The following is a 22,893-nucleotide window of genomic DNA, read 5'->3' on the forward strand; positions in this document are numbered from 1 at the left end:
AATCCTTGAAAAGACCATGTCTCTTTATGCCCTCAGATTCTCTTTTACTTCAGGCACTAAGCAGTTTCTGCAAGAAAGCTATTGGAAACTTTGTGCAGATGCCAGCTGCCTCTCAAAGAAGCCCAAATGAAAAGTCTCTTTTGTTTATGTTTTAGGATCCGTCAATCTGTTCTCAGTTTTACTGAGACATATCATAGTGTTTATGATGCTCACTCACCTGCAGGCATGGTGTGCAAGGATTCGGAGAAGCTACAAGAAGTGGTTCTGTCGGAGGCCCTGGGGAGGGGGGCCCTGGGGAGCACTTGGCCTGGAGACCTCCACAGGAGCTGCATCACTAACATGGGATTTGCAGCCCCAGAGGCTATGAGGGGACAGTGCTGGAGAGTCACTCCATAGTTCCATCCACACCTAGTGCCCTAGCCAGGGCTATGCATGTTTAAGTGAGATTCTATTTATCTGGGATGACAGGTTCTGAGAAAATATAGAGCAGCGTCGTGGAGAACTATTATCCACAAGCTTTAATTCTTTTCAGTAATCCTTTTGAAACTTAAGTTTATTTTTATTCCTTGACAGTTTCATACAAATATATAATAGATTCTAGTCCTTTTCACCCCTCTTATCCTGTTTCTTTCTCACTCCTCCCACTGAAGCCCTTCTCAGCAGCACGCACTTAGTGCCATCCTATTTTTGACAAACATGCCAAAAATATACTTTGGAGATCATTTTTTAATTGTTTTATTGAGCTATATATTTTTCTCCACTCCCCTCCCTTCCTCTCCTTTCCCCTTCTACCCATGCCCTTGATCCCAACAATCCCTATTTACTCAGAAGATCTTGTCTCTTTCTACTTCCCATGTATATTAGATTCACTTATGTCTCTCTTAGGGTCCTGTTTGTTGTCTAGGTCCTCAAAGATTGTGAATTGTAGGCTGGTTTTTCCTTGTTTTATGTCTAAAAGCTACTCATGAGTAAATGAATATTATATTTGTCTTTCTGGGTCTGGGTTACCTCACTCAATATGATGTTTTCTAGATCCATCCATTTGCCCACAAATTTCAAGATGTCATTAATTTTTTTTCTGCTATGTAATACTCCATTGTGTAAATGTACCATACCTTCTTTATCCATCTTCTTTATGCTCCTTCGGTCAAGGGGCATTTAAGTTGTTTCCAGGTTCTGGCTATGACAAATAATACTGCTATGAACATAGTTGAGCACATATTCTTGTGGTATAATTGAGCATTCTTGGGGTATATACCCAAAAGTGGTATTGATAGGTCTTGAGGAAGGTTGTTTCCTAATTTTCAGAGAAATCGCCCTACTGATATCCAAAGTAACTATACCAGTTTCCACTCCTGCCAGCAATGGAGAAGCATCCCTTTACCCACATCCTCTCCAGCATAAGTTGTCATCAATATTTTTTATCTTGGCCATTCTGACAGGTGTAAGATGGAATCTCAGAGTTGTTTTGATTTGCATTTCTCTGATGACTAAGGATGTTGAACATTTTTTTAAGTGTCTTTCAGCATTTTAAAATCATCTGTTAAGAGTTCTCTGTTTAGATCTGTACCCCATTTTTTATTATATTGTTTGTTCTTTTGATGACATATTTCTTGAGTTCTTTATATATTTTGGAGATCAGCCCTCTTTATGATGTGGGGCTGGTAAAGATCTTTTCCCATTCTGTAGGTTGCCATTTTGTTTTGTTGACTGTGTCCTTTGCTTTACAAAAGCTTCTCAGTTTCAGGAGGTCCCATTTATTAACTGTTGCTCTCAGTGTCTGTGATACTGGGGTTATATTTAGAAAGTGATCTCCTGTGCCAATGCATTCAAGTGTACTTCCCACTTTCTTTTCTATAAGGTTCAGTGTGATTTGTTTTATGTTGAGGTCTTTGATCCATTTGGACTTGAGTGTTGTGCATGTTGATAGATATGGGTCTATTTTCATTCTTCTACATGTTGATATCCAGTTATGCCAGCACCATTTGTTAAATATGCTTTATTTCTTCCATTTTATATTTTTTGCTTCTTTGTCAAAGATCAGGTGCTCGTAGATGTGTGGACTGATATCTGGGTCTTCGACTCAATTCCATTGGTCCTCCTGTCTGTTCTTATGCTAATACTACACACTTTTCAGAACTGTAGCTCTGTGGCAGAGTTTGAAGTCAGGGATCGCGATGCCTCCAGAAGTTCCTTTATCATGCAGGATTGTTTTGTCTATCCTGGGTTTTTGCTTTTCCATATGAAGTTGAGTATTGTTCTTTTGAGGTCTGTGAAGATTTTGATGGGCCTTGCATTGAATCTGTAGATTGCTTTTGGTAAGATTGCCATTTTTTACTATGTTAAATCTACCAACCCAAGAGCATGGGAGGTCTTTCCATATTCTGGTGTCTTCTTCAGTTTCTTTCTTCAAAAATTCAAAGTTCTTGTCATTCTTCCACTTGTTTGAGTTACTCCAAGATAGTTTATGCTATTTGTGGCCATTGTGAAGAGAGATATTTCTCTGATTTCTTTCTCAGCCCATTTATCATCTGTGTAAAGGAAAGCTACTGATTTTTTTTTTTTATTACTGAAGGTATTTGTGAGTTGTAGAAGTTCCTTGGTAGAATTTTTTGGGGTCACTTATATAAACTATCATATCATCAGCAAATAGTGGGAGTCTGACTTCTTCTATTCTGATTTGTATTCCCTTTATCTCCTTTTGTTGTCTTATTGCTCTAGCTAGAACCTCAAGTACTAACTGAATAAGACATGAAGAGAGTGGAAAACCTTGTCTTGTTCCTGATTTCAGTGGGATCCCTTTGAGTTTGTCTCCATTTAGTTTGATGTTGGCTGTTGGCTTGCTGTATATTGCCTTATTATGTTTAGGTATGCTCCTGTATCTCTGCTCTCTCTAAGACCTTTATCATGAAGGGATGTTTTTTTGTGTCGAAGGCTTTTCCAGCATCCAATGAGATGATTCTGATTTTTTTAAGTTTGTCTATATGGTGGATTATGTCGACTGTCAATGGAGATCATTTTTGAAGTAAAACTTCAGATTGTGCAAATGATTTGAAAATTCCTAGATAAATCAGTTGAGGAGCTGTCTTCCCTTTGTAGCATTCCCTTTGTGGTGTTTCTGTTTAATCTGATTGTTTTGTAAAGGTTTTAAACCCCCTCCCCTCAACTTCATTTGAGACATTAGGGAGCCTCGTGTCAGTTTCCCTGACGTCATGGAGAGGTGGGACAGGAGAAAAACAGAAACAAGACAAGAGGCTGTCTCTCTGCAGCCTCCCTTTCACCCAGCCGGAGTCCTTTCCCATCCATTGTCAGTTTCCTTCAATGCACAAAGACCCAGCTTACATTTAAGTCACTGTATCCAGTCCAAAAGCTCTTACTCTCTTACTACCTCATGTCACCCAGAAGCAAAAGAACAAACTTTTCAAACATATTTAAGTAAATGTGTGTAAAAGGAATTTTCAAATGGATGCAAACTCAGTGTGTCCATTGGGCAGTGAAGCCCTAGATCCTACTAGATAATTGATTTGCCTTGTGAAAGGAAAGTCATTTGTGTTATCAGCTTTCTGCAACCAATAGAGTGGAAGAATACCTCAAAGTCGGTGAAAGTCTAAGATAATCAGGAAAGCTGTACGGAACAGAGAGTTCTTTTTCCTCTGTGATCCATCTTAAAGCACTCCATTACTTCCCCCAAGTGCTCTGCTTTATTCCTGCCTCCCTTCTCGCTCTGCTGCCACACCACAAATTCCAAACATAAATACATACCAGAAAGAAGAGGAAGCCACAACCCTATAGACTCACAGCTAAACAATGAACTCAAATTGAAAACTACCAAAAGTAGATTTTGCAATGTGATTCCCTGAAACTTCCAATATGAATTTTGAAATTAGGACTTATGACTAATAACAATATAAAAATAGCATTCTTCCAGGACTGGAGAGATGATCTTACAGAGAACCCTAATTCAGTTCCCAGTACCCACATGGTTGGTTACCACAGCCTGTAACTCCAGTTCCAGGGATATAATGCCTTAACAAGTACCAGGCACAAACATGTATGCAAGCAAACATTTACACGCATGCATAAAATGAATCTTTTTTTAAAAAATGGCACACTGATAAGGATATCTTTCCACTGACTAATTCTGGTAATTTTTCATTTCTATTACTGTGTGTGCATACATGTGTTCACAAGTGTGTGTACATACACACACACACACACACGTGTGCACATGTATGGGTCAGGGAACAGTTTTTGAAAGCTGGTCCCTTCCTCACACCATGGGTTCTGGGGATCAAACTCATGTTCTCAGGCTGGGCCGGTCTTGCTCAGCAATCACTTTCACTTCTCAGCCATCTTCCAGCCCTAAATTATTTTTGAAACAGAATTGTATATAGGAGAGAAGTGGGAAAGGGGAGATGGGGGAGAGAAAAAGAGAGGGAAGGAGATGGGGAAATTCAAAGTAAGGACAAAAAGGAAAGTTAAGATGTCAGTTTCAGAGCATACCCATAAAGCCCCAGCCTCATTTGGACTCATGTCTGTAGTGATATACGGCTAATCAATCGTTTGTTTGTTTCTACTACTTTGGGGCATGCCCCTAACTTCATAATAGTTGGTAACAAACTAAAGCACTTAGGGATCTTACAAGTGACTGTGATTGTCACTGCTTTCTGTGTCATAAGAGGGATTCAAGCAATAAGTCTAAGTCAGAAGCTCTTTGTTAGTGAGATGAACAGTTAAGCTTGCAATGAAAGGCCAGATCAAAGCCCACTTCATTCATTTTCCCTGTACGTGCGTGTGTGTGTGTGTACACATGTGTGCGATCTCAAATATGGGAAAACTGTATATAGAGATCATGTCATCACATCTGAAGTTCACACCTGTCTTTTGAAGACTTCTCTGGCACACCCATTCTTTATCATTCATCCAGCAGTGCTGCACAAACACAAAGAACTTTTAAAATGACCAAGTTAAGCTTCAGTAAGAACACGGAACTATTATCCACTGCAGGGCATCCCGCTCAGCAAGGGATATTCAGGATGGGACTTCACAACATCACACTTAAGCCTCCTCACTTGCTGCCCTCTCTGGGGCCTTGCTTCTTCCCACTCGTGGCCTGAAAACCAGAGATAATCAATGGACAGCTAGAAGATGTAGGAATATGAAGGAATGCTTCCAAAGAAACACAGTCACCCCTAGAGCCATTTGTACAATCAGATGGTCTTCTTGAAATATAATCTCCTGACTTCAACAAGGGGGGGACTGTGTTATGCTTTAACCGTGTGTGCAACAGAGAAATTGAAATGGCTGCCAAAAGACAGCACCATCTCAAAACCGAATTGTTTTTAATCTGAACCTCATGGGGTCCCAAGGATCGCAGGTTGGGATCTACATCGGTGAAGCTGTTTTTCATTTGATATGACTCTCATTTGGAGAAAAGCAGATGTTTATTTGCCCTTTATTATGAGGGGACAGGGTATTTTATTACTATCAACTCTACCATCCATATAGTTAAAAATTCCCACACATATATTTTATGTGCATCTTTACATATTCTTTTTCATTTAAAAGCCCTACTTTCAAAAAGAACTCTTGCTACTGTAGGTCTATTGGGCTTCTGTATCTTTAGAGGTAAGATTATTCAGATTCTGCAAAGATACTAAATGTAAAGTCATTCATCTTATAGGCAAAAGGGAGCTGAGGACACAGTTTGTGTGTCATGTCTATTCTAAGACTCACTTTAGAAAATAAAACACAAATACAGCTGGTTACTGTGTGTGTGTGTGTGTGTGTGTGTGTGTGTGTGTGTGTGTATACCATATATACATATAGAGAGGGGGGATACCTAGAACTAAAATAAGTTTGGGAACTGTATATGAATCTCAGACTGTTTGGCCTCTCTAGCAGACATTATGTTCTTATAATAGCAGCCCACAGGCAAGATCCAGATCCTTCATCATCTCACCCCCTACTCTACCCTTACCCAGTTTCTACAACTGGGTTTTGTTGGAGGCAGAGATGGGCAGATCTCTGTAAGTTCAAAGCCAGACTGGTCTACAAGGTGAGTTCCAGGACAGGCCCCAAATCTACAGAGAAACCCTGTCTCAAAAAACAAAACAAAACAAAAAATGTTTTGTTGGAACCTAGCCCAACTGATCTACTTATTCACCTCTTCCAACAATGGCTGGCTTGAATGTTGCAACACAGACTACACAACATGCATAATCTAACCTAGCTCTTTACGGGGAAGGCTTGCCAATTCTTCCAGTGTAAGAGTCACAGAAGAAGTCTAAGTATCATGAAAAGAATGCTAGGAGAAGTCCATAGGATGCAGTTGGAGTTTTTTGCTAACTTACGCTAGAGCACAGGTTCACAGCCTGTGGATCTTGACACCGTGGAGGTTCAACAGGCCTTTACAGGAGTCACCAAAGACCACTGGAAAACACAAATATTTACACTGAAATTCATAACAGTAGCAAAATTACAGTTAGGAAGCAGCAACAAAAATAATTTTATGGTTGAGAGTCACCACAGCATGAGGAACTTTATTAAATGGTCATGGCAGTAGGAAGGTTAAGAGCCACTAATTTAGGACAAAATAGGGTACTACATTTAAAAAGAAAAAGTATTACTCTTTACTCCTTTGTTAAGTCATCTGTTGCTTTCTTATCTACAAAATGACTTAATATGCATTTCCCTTTATGCACACTTCTGTGTTATAAAACCCAGGACTGTGTATTTGTCATGATTCTTATTCCAAGAGTGAGGCAGGTGTCTGTGAATATGCAATAAGAAAATTTGTAACAATAGAATGTGCAATAGGTGATTTTGATAATAGATTCTGTTTTATATTTCAAAAGTGTTCAGACAGGTGGCATTATTTAAAGGAGGAAGACATTGTAATATTTTGGGAATACTATTTGCCCATATGTCACTATACTAGGAGATACAGAAGCCAAATATGATATTGGGGTAAAACTTTTTGGGGACCAACCTGAGTAGCCATTCTATTTACCATTCTGGTGGGAGGTCTAGTGACCTCTCTACTCTAGATGATGGCTCTTCCAGGATAACCAGAGGGAGGCTCTTTTGGAAGGGTCATTTACCCTGCCTCCAAAAAGTGTGTGTGCCTTGGGCAAGGACACTCCTCTGGGGCAGACTGATCACTTCTGTCCCACAGAAGGCCAACCTCAGACTCAGGAAGCGTCTTGGTTGTATCAACAATGGGTTGGTTTGCTGTTTCAGTTTCCCTGTACTAGCCGTGAACTGTTTTAATGCTGTAATATTCTTATTGGTTCCTTTTCTGCCAAAGTCCTGGTGAAGAAACTTAGTTTTGCTGCCTTGCCGACATGCCTCCCTGTGAGAAAGCAGAGGATCATGGGGGTGGGGAGGAGGTCATTAGCCCAAAGTTCGTTCTCCAAATTATTATACTAGCTTTTCAGAGAATGTTAATGGATCCCTCCGGGCTTTTTCCCCTAGGACCTCTCAAGGCCACTGAAGTTATGGCTATGGTTGATTAATGAAGAGCAAAAGCTTTTGGGGAATTTGGATATTTTCATACACTCTAAAGAAAGTCAAGGGGGTGGGGAGCCCTTACTAGTGTCGCTTTTTTCCAAGGATGGGGGTGGAGGAGGCGGACCAAACTTGTATGACTGCCGAGTCTCTTGTTTACTGTAACATGCCTGTGGCTTTCAATCTGAGCGTGGTTTTCTATGTGATATAAAAAGACATGGAGTTCAAACTGATTCAAAGAATGTGCGAGAAACAAGGCAGCGCCATTCTTGGAAGCTTTAAAAAAAAAAATCCCTCTTTGTGCATAAAAATAAATCCCGGGAAGTACACTGAATCTGAGCAAGGAAAGCTGAAGATACGTGTTCCAAACTAAGAGAAAACTCTTCCTGGATGTCTCCAGGGGCTCGTTTTGTTATCGTCTTTTAGTATCAGTATTAGCCTAGTGTAAGAAGTGCCAACATCCTGCAACAGGCCCAAGAGCTGGGATTTAGAGCGAGGAGGAGCCCCACCAATGTCCCGTGGCCACGAGGGGTGCAAAGCAGTGAGCAAGCAGGTGGTCCGTGATTGGAATGTCTCGCAGCTGGGAGTTCACATGACACTCTCGGAACACGCTCCAGCCAGCTCATGAGCTAACGTGAAGCTGCCAGCCCGGGACGGGGTGGAGGATCCCGAGCACATCCTGACATCCTGGTCCAGCTCTGGGGAGCGGAGGCAGGTGCGATGCAGCCCCTCACAGCCCCCATGGCCTCCTGCCTGGGGCTTCTCATCCTGTCGTCTTGTTTCCTTATCAACTGCAGGTTCATTCCAGAAGCTTGGTCGGCCTGTACTGTCACCTGCGGTGTGGGAACCCAGGTGCGAATAGTCAGATGCCAGGTGCTCCTGTCTTTCTCTCAGTCCGTGGCTGACCTGCCTGTGGATGAATGCGAAGGGCCCAAGCCCGCCTCGCAGCGTGCCTGTTACGCGGGACCCTGCAATGGGGAAATTCCGGAGTTTAACCCAGATAATGCAGACGGACTCTTGGAAGGCTTGCAGGACCTGGACGAGCTGTATGACTGGGAATATGAGGGCTTCACCAAGTGCTCCGAGTCGTGTGGCGGAGGTAAGGAGGGGACCCCAGATCAGTCTACCATCTTCTGGGTTTCTTCTCTCCCTGAGTGCAACTGTGTCAGATGGCTGTCCTAGTCCAAGAATGATAAGTGAAGAAAGGAGAGGCGGCCGTTCTAAATGTAAAATATCCCCAAGTAAACCTTGGTGGATTTCTTTTGTCCCAAGTGGCTCTCCCAGTCAACTGTGAGCAGCCAGCATAACTGATGCCTGTCTTGCAGCTGTCGTTCCAAGGTTATGTTCTCAAAGCCCAGTCTTGTTTTTCTGTGCCTTTTCCTCCGTGCGTTTGGGGTGAAAGGAAACCCCACTTCAGCACATCCTACTGTTCTCAAGGACACAAAGAGAGACCCAGAAATTGATTTGGCTCCCTTTCCAAGTGAAGGAGGGTGTATAAAGACAGTGAACGTCATGCGCAACCGGCACTAGGGGAACAAGAGAACAAGGAGCAAAAGCAGACCCCGCTCTGTTCTGTAAGAGGGAAACCAGGTTGCAGGGAAGTCGCGGGACTCTCTCCATCCCTCACAGCTAGTAACGATAGCACTGGGCCCAGGCCAAGGCTTCTGGTTTCTGTCCTCACCCAGTCTCTCCATCATACTATACCTCTCTACACTCATGCAGAATCCCTGAAGCTTTCTCATTGTGGGTATTAGTTAATGTCAAATGTTTACATATATTTTCACCTGGCTCCCTTGGGTATATTCCATGATGATCTAGAAATAGTTTCCGTGATGTTTGCGTTAACGTATTAATGGTGACCAATAACCGTACATATTTATGGAGCAGTGAGTGATTTGCTGTATATATCGAAGGAAGATTAAAACCAAGCTACTTAATCTCCTCAGTGATTCTTGAGGGGAGCCAGGGAAGTATGTGTGGTTGCATTAATCCGTTATGGGTGTGTGTAGAAGAACCAGAACATGACGCCCAGGGTCTTCGTGGATTACTCCTCCAGACAGACTTTCTCAGAAGCGGGAGTGTACTGTTTCAGACTGGGGAGCAAGTCCCTGAGGTCCTGACGCCTCTGCAGCCCCTGTGCTGGAATTTCAGGTGCAGGCTGCCATCCTTGGCATTGTAGTGAGTGGCAGTGATCAGAACATGAACGTCCATGCTTACCCAGAAACACTTTACACACGGAGTCATCCGCCAGCCCTGTTATGGATTCTTTATTTAGAATATTATGGAAAGGAAGGTGCTAGGAAAATCAATTAATTCTTTAAGATTATGATATGCTTTGTCATCATGGACAAATACATTGCCATTGCAACTCCTGTTCACGTCATTCTCAGGAGAGATTTTTTTGACTGGTGGTAGGTTGCGGGCTGATTCCCCACCAAAGTCTTAGAGGCTCCTCATGCCCAGTGAAGATTTGACTTAACCAGTGGGAAAAAAAAAATAGTCAAATAGTTTCCCAAAACTGTTTTCTAAGCCATGACATTTGGGAAACTCTTTTAAAGGCATCTTTTGTTCTGGCTGAGAATGTAAGAATAAATGTGGCCACATTGTCCATTCACACGGAGCTGAAAAAGCCTGAACTCTGCTAGCAAAGAATGCACTTCTCTCTAGCAGTTCTTTCTAAACATTTAATAGTTCTGACCTCAAGGTTTGTGTTTGTATGCACATCTTCCAATTTCAGGCCCTGGAATTGCTGGAGTGTTTTAATGGAGAGCCCTGCTATTTTAAAATCAAAACTCTTCCAGATGACTCTAGGGGACAGAGTCCTGAAACACAGCTAATGCGCCGTGTTCGCTTGGTGTGGGTCTCTCACTTTGAGGACATCCTTTCTTTCATGCCTGATGAGAGAGACGTGTTAAATAAACCCCGTTGATCTCTGAACCCCTACAGGACCCAAGAGGCCAGGGGAGAGGCTGGATGTAGCTGGTGACTGCCATTGCTTCTTTTGTTTTGTGTTTTGTTTGTGAGGCCGGGTATCACCCTGTAACCCAGACTGGTCTTGAACTTGTGGAATCCTTAACCACAGCCTCCCGAATGCACTCGTATTACAAGCATGCACTACCATACCCAATTGCTCCTCTTAAATATGAGTGACTCTGAATTCCAATGGTTGTGATTTTAGCCCAGCTTTCTATGATCATCTAAACTGAATGTTCATTATATAAACTCAAAAACAAATGTGTTTGGAAACACACATGCTTTCTCTGGTGTGGTTCTCAGTTACAAGTAAAGCCTGGAATTTTATGAGAAGGTGGAAAAATAGATGCAGTAATGGGATATAAAACTAACCAGATACCCTTCTCTTTAAGAATCTAACTCTTCTATTGACTAACTAGGAGTTTAAAATTGAGTTCTTAGGGTACATGTGAAATATATTAATTTTAAGAATTTTCAGCCAAAACCAAGATTTGACTGTTTGATATACAATTGATCTCTACCTATAGGAACTAAAAGGTTTTGTATGACACAAACTGTTCTTCATTTATACCCAAGAGAGGATCAAGTTACTAAAATTTCTTAGGTCTTCAACTGTCAGCACCTAAGCACAATGTGCCAAGGTAACATATTTACACCTATATAAGAGTTAAAGAGTTAAAACTTCTAAAGTGACAAAACTATGATTAGGTCATGTGATCCATATGATGCCCAGATGCACTAACAAATCATTTCAATATACGGTGCCATGCACCGCGCCCCTGTGTCTGCGCTCTGTGCGCTGGCACCCAGTTCGCGAGCTTTGGGCAAGGGGACTGGAGGTTAAAATACACAGACACACACAGACAGAGAGACAGCGACACGGGTCATCCTTGAATTCCCCAAGAATGCCCCCTTTATTGTGTTCAGGGGCAGATTATATAGAGATAGCCACGCCCCAGCCAAACCCACCAGAAACCACTCTCCTGCCCTCAGGAACTCCTGAAGGTCTCGTGTTCAGAGCAGCTGTAGGCTCTCAGATCAGGGGATTACAAGAAATTCAGGATCTGGGGTCTCACTGCTCCCATCAATATGGGATATGTATGTTTTCAAGTCACTGTTTGACAGTGATATCTTGCTGTATTATCAACTTTGATCTTTCACCAAAATAAAACCCACAAGATTATATATATTTTTAATCATTTTTGCTGAAATCAACCTAAAATATGTAAGATTAAAAGGTAGATTTTAAATCATTTGGAATAATAGAGTCAGTCAGGCTAATTTTATTGTTTCTATAATCTCAAGATGACATTGGATATAACAAAGGAAATCTTTCACCTAGCAGAAGTAGTAACCAGAAGGAATTAGCCGGTACTTTCAACCCCTGGTTGGTGACTGAGGTTCACTGGGTTGTCATCAATATCACACGACAATCATACTATTCAGGGAGATACAAGCACAGAAATCCCACTTTCTTAAAGACAAAGGTCTTCAGACCTGTAAATGGTGTCCTAGCATCCCCCACTTGTCCCCATCTTGTGCTTCCCTGTGTGCAGACTGGTAGATGTGGTCCAGGAGAACCTGGGCAGCACTGCCGTATTGACTTCCTAGACGGCAGGTCAACTTTAGAGTCTACTTTGGAAGAATGTGGTACTGACTTTGGCAGAATTTAGGGTGAAGCCTTGGACCTATGGCCTCTTTCCTCACACTCTTTTCTTCTTTTGACAGAAGAGGAGAACCCAGAATCAAAATATACTATGCTTACCCACAGGTTCTCCATTGCTTTTATAATGTTAGTTTCAGGAGACTGGAGAGACAGTTCAGTGAGTGAGTTTGCTTTGAGAACATGAGGGTACAAGTTCAGATCCCACTAGCATATAAATAGCCAAGTAGGGTCAAGTAACTGCATGCCTGTCACATCAGAACTGTGGAGTAAGGGGGACAGGATTGCTGGGGCTTACTGAGAGATAGCCTGGTGTAGGAGGTCCTTCTTGATTTGTGTTGCTTTCATTGGGTAAATAAAGAAACTGACTTGGCCTTTTGATAGGGCAGCACTTAGATAGGCGGGAAGACAGAACTGAATGCTGGGAGGAGAAAGGCAGTCAGGGAGAGCTGCCATGAAGTTGCCAGGTCAGAGACCCTGAATCTTTCCCGGTAAGCCATGACCTCGTGGTGACACACAGATTAAAGGAAATGGTTTAGATCAGGATGTGAGAGTTAGCCAAGAAGAGGCTAGCTATCATGGGCCAGGCAGTAATTAAATTAATACAATTTCTTTGTAGTTATTTCAGGGATTAAGCTAGCCAGGCAGCTGGGTCAAACAAAAGGACCCACACTTCTTCATACTACAATAGCCTAGCTACAGGCTCAGCGAGGGACCCTGTTTCAGAGACATGGGGCAGAGAATGATGGAGCAAAGCACCCCCTCATCTAGCCTCTGCATTATATGCATGAGCAAACCCAAGTGTGCACGCACACACACACACACACACACACACACTACACTTCACACATGCACAAGCATACATAACATATGGATATATATTTGGGTTCAGGATTCTGTTATTTATTCTCCATTTTTGTACAGTTCTACAGTTTCGCCTTCCTCCCAATACCAGGAATACAGAGAGCACAAAGAGTTCTTTCCATTCTTTCCACATTCCTCCTATCAGGACCATGCCACTCCATGGTCCTTTCTTCCAGCCATCCCATCCTCCCCTTTCAATCTCAATTTCCCTCTGTGTTTAGATCACCCTGCTCATTAGTCATTGATATATCCAACCTAGAAAAAAAGAGCTATGTTTGATCACAGGATTGGCCCATGCAGTCTGACTAAGAATGCCCAGGCAACTGACCACATGGCTAAAGAGACTTAACACACAGTATCGTAGAGCATAGCACATTGTTTTGTAATACCTAAGATTAAAACTTAGTAACTCAGGAGTGCTTCTTGATCTCAGCCTGGGGCTACCCCATAGGTGCTTTTGATCTGTGATGATTCATGCTCTGCAGTAGTATATATTTGGGATTTAGAAAGCCAAGGGAGGAGATTACTGAGGTCCTGCAGAAACCCTGCCTTTTCTACCCCACTCCTTGCCATCTTGGAAGGGCTTCAGTTCTATAAACAGAGAGCTCTCCGAGTAGAAACAAATTCCAGCCCTTATACACCTAAAACAGGCACTGTCAAGAAAGGCAGATGACAAGCTCTCCAATCACTGGCTGCATCAGAGTTCCTGGAGAGCAACACGGTGGCGTAAGGCTAACCACAGCCTGGATAAAGCCGAAAGATGTGGTCTAGAGCCTCTCAAATGCTATCCAGCAGAGAAGCTAGTAGAAAATGTCTTCGTCACTATCGGGTTAGCAAACCAAGTGCTGGATTTCTCATGGCACCCTCACACATGGCATCCCCTCCGCTCTTACCCTTCCCTCTCCTGCCTTTCCCCACCCCACCCCTTCCAGCCGGTTCCCTTTGGACTTTGATGTTACATGTAACCCATTACTCTACTTCTCTTCCCTCTTAAAAGTTATTTCTCCCCTTCTGTGATCCCCTCCCTAGCTTGTAACCCATATATGTATGTATGTATGTATGTATGTATGTATGTATATATGCGTGTGTGTGTATATATACACATATTTTTATACATATACATATATATTTGCCTGTATATGTAGATACACATGCACACACGTGTGTATGCATATGTGTGTACAAATTCCACATATGTGAGAAAAGTCCATGATTTCAGAGACTGATTTATTTCACTTAACGTAATGGTTTCCAGTTGCAGCCATTTTCCCACAAATACAATGATTTTCTTTTTCTTTATGGCTGTCTAAAATTCCATCGTGTGTCTGCAACACATTTTCTTTAGCTGTCTGTTGATTAATATCTAATCTGATTCCACTTCCTGGTTATTACGAACAGGGCAGCTATAAACATTGAATATGCAAGTGTCTCTATGGTATGCCTAACTACAGTCCTCTGGTTACACACCCCACAGTGACACAGCTGGATTATGTTTTGATTTTCAGTGTTTTAGGGAACCTCTATACTCTTTTCCATAGTGGGTGTACAAGTTTTCACTCCCACCAGCAGTGAATAAAGGTCCCTTTTTCTCCACATCTCCATCAGCTTTTGTTGCCATTGATTTCCTGATGATATACGTCCTGATTGGAGTAAGATAGGATCAGTTAGCAGTTCAAATATGCATTTCCAATGGCTAAGGATGTTTAACATTTTTCATTCTCCTGTCTCCTTTTCCCATTTACATGGCCACAGGGATCTTAACCCGAGTCATCAGACCTCCAGGGCAAGCCCTTTTAAGCATCAAGCTGTCTCTCCAGCCATGTTTCTTTTATTGAGAACTGTCCATCCAGTTCACTGGCCCATTTGTTGACTGGATTTTAGCTTTCCTTGTGCTTACTTTTTGCAATTCTCTGTTTATCTTTAATATTAATTCGTGTCTGGCACACAGTTTTCCAGGATGGTTTTCTCTCCTATAGGCTGTTTGTTCATGCTGAAGAGTGTTTCCTTTGCTCTGCAGAAGCATCTTGGTTTACTGTAATCCCACTTAGCAATTCTGGGAATTAGTCCATGTGTCACTGGAAAGCCGTTCAGATGTTCTTACCTACACCTTTATCTTGAAGTATTTTACCTTTATGCTTTCTCATCCTACACTAAGGTCTTTGATCCGTTTTAAATGACTTTCATGCAGAAGTAGAAGTATAGTCTGGGTTCGTTCTTCCACACATGCAAATCTAGTTTTTCCAAACACAACTTAAGAGGCTGTCTTGTCTCAAATGTGTGATTGTTATACCTTTGCCAAAAGTCAGGTTGCTATAACCTTGTGAGCTTATTTCTGGGTCCTCCGTTCTATTCTATGGGATGTGCAAAGCTGATGTTGGTATATAATTGGAGATTGGGTATTAGGACAGTGTTGCTCTTCTGCTAAGGACGATGTTAGCCATTAAGGCCTTCGGTACTTGCATATGACCCCTCCGATTGTCTTTTCTACTTCTGTGAAGATTGTCACTAGAAGTTTGATAGGAATCGCATTGACTGTAGACCACCTAATATAGCCATTTTTACAACATTAAATCTGTTTATCCCTGAGTATGTTGCTTCCAGTTGCTTTTTCAGTTTCTTTTTCCCACAACTTAAGCACTTTCCTGTGGAGGGTTTATTCGCCTGTTAAGTTAAATTTATTCCTAGGTATTTTGCTTCTTGTGAAAGCTGTTGTTGAGTGTGATTTAGAGAAACAATTCTAGCATAACACAGTTCTAGATTCTGCATAGGACGCTAGTGTGGTTGCTGATTTCATCACTGTGACATAGACCATAGAAACATTTTCAATGAGAAAAAAAAAATGTTGTTTTGGCTCACAGTTTACAGGGATTCCAGTCCATAGTTAGAATCCTTCTCTGATAAATACCTGTGGTTGGTTGGAGCATCATGCTGCAGGACCATGTGGAAAATAAAGTGTATTCAGATCATCCCCATTGTGGAGGACAGAGATCATTTGGCTAATCTATCTTTCCAGGGCATATTTCCAGTGACTCGCTTTCTTCCCTAGACCTGGCCATCATACTATGATTCTACCAAGGGTATTCATTGATCAGTCCAGAAAGTTGTGCTGTTTGGACGTTTTATTGGTTTGGGGTTTATTGTTGTTGTTGTTTGGTAGTGGTGATGGTGGGTGTTTTGTTTTGCTTGTTTTGTTTTTGAGACAGGGTCTCCCTCTGTTGCCAGTGTTGGCCCAGAACTCACATAGCTCCTATTCTGTACCAGCCTGGCCTCACTCCTCCTTCCTTTCCTTCCTGGGTTCCGGGACTACAGTTGTGAGCTGTCACATCCAACAAGGTTATAGATGATCTGTTTGATCTTGGTTACCATGTCACGCAGCACTGCTTCTGCATTAGGTTACCACATTTTGGCATCGGCGACTCTATGGCGAGGTGGCATTTGTAAAGTATTTCAACAGCATTGGTAGCAGTCTCAGGATTCAATCCCTTCCCCTTCAACTGGCAACTGAACTCCCAACTCATGAGCCTTCAGGGGATATCTCAGATTAAAACCATAACAGTAAGCTGCATGTAGTGGCTTGTCATCATGGCTTTAATAATCCTATACCATCCCCATGGGAAATCACAGACGGTAGGAATAGTATCTTGTGATGTGTTTTGGTATGTCGTCATACCGTGAATTTCCAGATTTGGAGATCTGCCCACAGTTGGCATTACAGAATATAATAGAATGATTTGAATACCCATAAATCTTAATGCTCTGCCCCAAACTGGCTGATTTGAATTAAAGAAAATTTGGAAGCTATAAAAACTTAGGGAGAAAGAAAGAAAATGCTGAAATGCCATGTCAGCCACATGACAAATACCACAATCTATTAAAGACAAAAATAATGTCTTGGAAGGAAGGAAATCAATTTGGATTCGGTTTTCTAATATCACTTTTTTAAATGATGGCCTTGCTTGATGACCTAGGTCAATCTAACATTGAGAACATTCTCTTGCTTGAGAGACTTGGGGAGACCAAGGGTAGAGTAGGAGAGAACTAGCAAGCAGTAGGTGCTTGTACTGTGTTAGTTATCATTCAGCAATACAGAAGAGAAAGGAGTGGGTACCCATCTCAGCAATAACTGCACACAAAGTTCTAAGCACAGATAAACATCTTTAGAAGTGGGTGTCTTTGCATATATAATTGTATACGGCTGAAAACAAATTAGCAATAATGTCTTGTCTCGCCACTACCCTTAAACTAAACGCTGCTGAAATGATTCCAGACAAATGTCTGGGTTATTTCTGAAGATCTCCAGGGAAGCAGATATGACAGCCTCTTGGTATTTTTAAATTTTAATGCTGTCAGTGAGTTCTTAGAACTTCAGATACACTCAGCTCCACCATTCAGCAACTGCATGACCTCGGGCAAGTATTTTCATGCTTCTAAGCTTCAGTTCGCATTTCTGTAAAACTGGAGTTTTAACATACTGTTTGCCAAAAACTGGAGTTTTAACATACTGTTTGCCGCATAGAATTGTAGAGAGAATAGAGTGATGTATGCTAAGGACTGAGATACACAGCACCTGGGCCCTAATGGACGCTGTAGATGTTAGATGTTATGACTCCAGGCAACAAAATAAGATGTCTGCTCAAAGGAGTCATTAAAGTGTTTCTGTGTTCCGTGAGAGTTTTCTACCAAGTAACCTCTGTTAGTCACTGCTCAAAACGCTACACTAGCACCATCTAGGGTGTGCAGGTGTCTCTGGGGATATTGTTTTCAATGGCTATAGTCACTGTTTATCTTATGTGTTGGTTCAACTATCAAAGTAGGTCACTGAGGAAATTAAATAGAATTAAAACAAAGCCAGCCAAAAACAGAGTAACCTACAGAATTCTGGATTCTAAAATATGATGTCATATGTCACTTCCAATCATAGCAATATCCCTTTCATTAAAGTATAATGTGTTTGGTCTTGGGTCCCTAAGGTTCTCATTTTATTTGTTGGTTGGTTGGTAGCTACCCTGTTCTCTGTTTTGCTCCTTCTACACTAAAACATCATGTTTTACCATTAGTGGCTATATAGCCTGGTAACACTTTTAAAATGTTTTTTGACATTAAAATATAATTATTATTTACCCTTCCATTTCCTCCCTCCAACTTTTACACACACACACACACACACACACACACACACAAGTGTGTGTGTGTGTTCCTAAATATATAAATATAAATATAACCTGCTCAGTTCATGTAAAGTAACTTGTATGTTTATAATTTCAGGGCTGAATACCACTTGGTATTAGTTCACTGGGAGTTCTTCCCTGGGGAAAACTATTTCTCTTGCTCTCAGTATTCCTTAGTTACCTGTACTTCTTCTCTAGGGTTGAGAACCCATCAGATTTACTCCTTTTGTATTAGCAAGTCTACTGGCGCCACTCTTGTTCAGGTAAAGTTTAGGCATGTGGATAAGACTTCATGGATGCAGCTTCTCTGAGATTTCTAGGCAACAACATCTCGCAGCAAGCTTCCTGTTCCTCTGGCTTTTATAATCTTCTTGTCCCCTCTTCTGCTGTGATTCCTGAGCCTTGGATACAGGAGATGTGTGACAGATGTTATCAGTCTGGGCTGGGCACCCCGGAGTCACTTGTTGTTGTCTGTATTTTGATTGGTTGTTTCTCTGTAATGATCTTCATCTATTGCAAAGATTCATTTCTTTGATGAGGGGTGAGGCCTATACCTATCTGTGGGTATAAGGGTAACTATTTAGGCTGAAGTTAGGAAATATTTGCGGTTTGGTAAAGTGACAGCGATGGGTTCTCTACTATAATCTGTGATTTCACTAACCCCAGATTGTTGACTGGGTTTTCCAGTACCAAGCATGACTGCACTCATGTTGTACGGGCCTTGAGTCCAATTGTAAAGCCCTTGGTCACCACTGCTGTATGTGTGCCATATTGTACTCCTGGACTTATCACGCTGCGCTGGTCATTGTTTTGGTTATGAACATCATAACTAGGTAGGATTATTGGTTGCTTCTCTCCCTTTGAAACTTGCATAGTCCCTTCTGTTACCATGGAAACTAGTCCTCAGGGAGGAGGCTTTCAGGTCAGAAAGAGCTCAATCATCTCGGTCATGTGTCCAAACTACATGTTGTCTTCAGCCTCTGAGAGGCAACCAAGTGTATCAGCAACAGCCTAGGTTTGAGGAGTCTCTTAAACAACCCTGAGCAACAATTCAAAATGAGGTGTTTGGATTTTTGTAGGTAGTCTATGGATCTTGAGGGAAGCATTGTCAGCCCAAATGAGAATTTTCCATTTAAACTATATATGTATATACATATTCATATGTGTTAAATATAATTTTAGGTAGATAATAACACTTCCTTATGACCTTTTTCAGACATCCTTATTTTTATTTTATCCTCATTCTTCCTTTTCTGTGTTAATCTCCCTCCTTTCTAATTAAAGCCCCCCAATTTTCTACCTTCTCCTTAAATCACTTGCACCCTGCTGTTCCTCCTTCTACTTCTCCCCCAACCTTCTACTCTGACAGTGGCCCTTTTTGACTTTCCTGGTTCCTACAGTTACTCCAGGTTATATACTCACCTCTGAAGATCTGAAACTAGGAATTACAGATGAGAGAGAACAGGCTATGTTCTTTTCTGGGTCAAGTTTACCCTCCTCAAGAAGTATAATGAGAGAGGCCCTAGGCTCACGAGTTCCTCCTTTCAGGGGGAATAATTACTCTTACAAAGTTGTGGTGCCTGAGTTCAAAGTCAGGGCCTTGTTCATGCTAAGCAACACCCAACCACCGAGCTGCACACCCGGCCCTAGATCGAGTGTGACAAGATTGGCAGCGCTGGGCTTCCAACTGCAGCCCCTTGTGTGCAGTGAGAGTCCCACCCCTCAGAGGCCTCCCACCGGCTGCCTGTCTACACTTCATCACCCGAACACACACCCACTCTGCACTCTGGTCTGACAGTGTGATTTGTACCCAGGTGTCCAGGAGGCTGTGGTGAGCTGCCTGAACAAACAGACCAGGGAGCTTGCTGATGAGAAGCTGTGCGTGACCAGCCGACGGCCCCCACAGCTCCTGAAGTCCTGCAATTTGGATCCCTGCCCGGCAAGGTAAGGGATGTGTTGGCGCCCTTGCCAACCATGAGCATATGTTGAACTGGGTGCATCTCTCTATGGGCAACACAAGAACACTTATTGTTACCCAGTGTTTTGAAAACCAATTAGTGTCAGTTCAAACTTCTAGTCAAATCCACTTAAATTTAATTGAAAGCAGGGCCCTGGAATTTTAGCCCAATCAGTGGTCATATAGTCCAGAGGCTCCATACACTAAGCAAATTTATGGCATGGCTGTTATGCACATGCAGTATTCTGCTGCTTGCCCCTGAAGTGAAAATGAACTGACATAGACTTCATGATCTACGCTGCCTCTTAGCCTGTGTCCTAAGCCCTCACACTGCAGTAATAAGCTGACATTCAAATTACAGAGTGTATGGTACTAAAGCATCTGGGTGGTATGACTGACCCACTGTGAAATCTCGTGCACACAGCATGCAGATTTGTTCTAGTATGCGCTGGGGCGTGTTGTATCATTCCATATGCGTAAAATCAATTAGAGCATTTCATTGTTCAGCCTTGCCTGCGTCTCATTATCGCCCAACCTTGAGTCTTCCCTAATCAATCCAATCACTGCTTTGGTCCACACAATTTTATGGTGTCTCAAGAATTTTGCCTTCTAGATACTTTTTTTTTTTTTTTGGAGCAAACCCCCTTGTATGGTTCCGGTTTGGAAGGTATATGTTTGAGGCGCTAAAGCCAGACTTTCAAATCTACAGCTGCGTTGAGGAATGTCACTGGATAAGGTCATGTCCTAGATATGAAAGGAATGTTGCTTCTGAATATTTCCCATTTCTATGCAAAACACATCATATAGGAGTCACTATATTGTTTTCAGGTGCTAACAGGAGTTTGCTAGTAAAGCCTGTGTGTTGATTATCTTCCTTCTCAGACAGCTCCAGAAGTTTCCTTTCATTGGGACTTAAAGGAGACAGATTCAGGCCTTCTCCAATCACATGGCACAGCTCCATGGTGACCTTCTAGTCACCAAAGCTGTTCCATGTATTGATCTGAATGGCAAGACTGGGCTTTTGCCTTCAAATATAGAGGCGGATATGGTCCTCAGCACCACATCCTCCAAGGAGGCAGTCAGCCACCTGCCTGGAGCAGCTCTCCACTCGTCAGAACAAAAGCAAGGAAAATTAGAGAGTCAAGGGCTAGACAAAGAATCAGACAAGAGAGAAGCTAGATCCAGCTTGTGAAACCCCATACAAGGCTATATCAGAGCTGCTATAGGCATGTGTGTCCGCCACAACTAGTCTCTTGTCTGTCTAAACCTCCTGGCTGTTCTTGTGTGTGACCCTATGGCTTTACTTGGTTAGAAAAGTATGCAAACTCCTCTACTTAGTGACAGTGCCCCATATTAAAAGAAGCCTGCAAGACCCTTGGCCAGAAAGCTAACAGGCCAGGCTCTCATCCTGCCAGCCACCAAATAGCTGTGTGACCTTGAACAAGGTGAGTGCTCTTTCTGTCCCCCCAACTACAAAATGAAATTATTGGACAAGATACCATGTGGTTGCCGTGCTGTGTGCAAATATCCCATGAGAATTCATTATTCCACAGGCAGATATTTCGCACAGCTACCAGCTCTTCTGTGTGTAACAACTGATGTTTATGTTGCTCATTTTAGCACATTCCAATGCTGTGGTGGGCCAAGGCAAAGCCAGGAAGTCAGTTCTCGGACTGGGTGGAAATCGCTGACATGTGTAACCACCAAATCTATTCTTTCTCTGAACAGAAAATAATAATAATAATAACAATAACAATAATAAATAATCTACAAGAATGCTTTCTCTAAAAAAGAGAAAGAGCTAACTAAGGTTAATTTAGATAAGGTTGCTTTATCCCTGGTCCTTTTTAGTTGATTCTCCTGCGGACTATTTCAGGGTACCTTCAGAGCAATTTCCTCTTCCCAGTCTCCTTGAGGTAAGATTATACACATGTGTAGTAAAGGGGTAGCCATGTGCCTTTCTCCCCTACATCCTCAGTCTAGTCGGGGGGTATTTACATCTTCAATTCACCATTTTTCAGCAGGCTTCTGTGGTCCCTGGTTTTCTTTATTTGCTTGCTTGCTTGTTTTTGTGTATCTTATGATGGACACAAACTTTTGACAATCTTTTATTCCCTTGGCCTTTGATAAACTCCACATGCTTTCTGGGAAAAAAGAAAACCATAGCATGTCTATACCACATACAGAAATGCTTCAAGGCTTCGCTAGGGCCTGTGAGGAAACTCTGGGTTGAGATAAGCACTCTCCTCTAGGAGTTGTCAGTTGGATGACTGCTATTGAGGAAGCCACCAGTCTCTCATGCACTGGGACAAACGCTATAACATCCAGCGTCTTTCTGGAGCGGCTTCTGAGGCCCACACTTGGTTCTTCTGTCCTTTGTGTGACACTGGATTGGTAGCAGAAACACATGGCTGGCTCCCCCAGCATTCTCACATGCCACTTTCAGGCCTGCTCACTCACAGCAAGAGAGGTATGTTGCCAGGTCGGAAGGACACTCTGACTTTTCCAGCTGTCGTTTGTGTGTCTGCGCGCATATGTGTGCATGTGTACCATGCTTACCTTGTTTAGAGAACTTTCAAATAAACAGTAGTTTCTAAGGAAAAGGCTAATTTTTTTTTTTTAAGTTCCTACTCTCGGCTTTATTGTCTTGATCCTTCTCTCTTGATCTCAACGATCTAGGAACCAAGAGGTGACCATGTTTGGAATTAGCAAGGTTTAGTGCATGAATGAGTGAGAGCTGGAAGGTCACACTGCTGTTC

The 22,893-nt window shown here is 42.2% G+C and overlaps 1 protein-coding gene across 2 annotated transcripts in view; it reads left to right on the top strand.

Annotated features, from left to right (window-relative positions):
• Adamtsl1 (ADAMTS like 1) overlaps window positions 1–22,893 on the top strand; it is a 387,047-nt gene that overhangs the window by 210,849 nt on the left and 153,305 nt on the right. For both annotated transcript variants that reach the window (XM_005352697.2, XM_026782337.1), the window contains 2 exons: window positions 8,307–8,608; window positions 19,992–20,121. In XM_005352697.2, coding sequence (XP_005352754.1) covers window positions 8,307–8,608; window positions 19,992–20,121 — 432 coding nt within the window. The remainder of the gene's footprint in view (window positions 1–8,306; window positions 8,609–19,991; window positions 20,122–22,893) is intronic.

Source organism: Microtus ochrogaster, chromosome 10 (genome assembly GCF_000317375.1).
Source record: "Microtus ochrogaster isolate Prairie Vole_2 chromosome 10, MicOch1.0, whole genome shotgun sequence".
In the NCBI taxonomy this organism is placed as follows: domain Eukaryota; kingdom Metazoa; phylum Chordata; class Mammalia; order Rodentia; family Cricetidae; genus Microtus; species Microtus ochrogaster.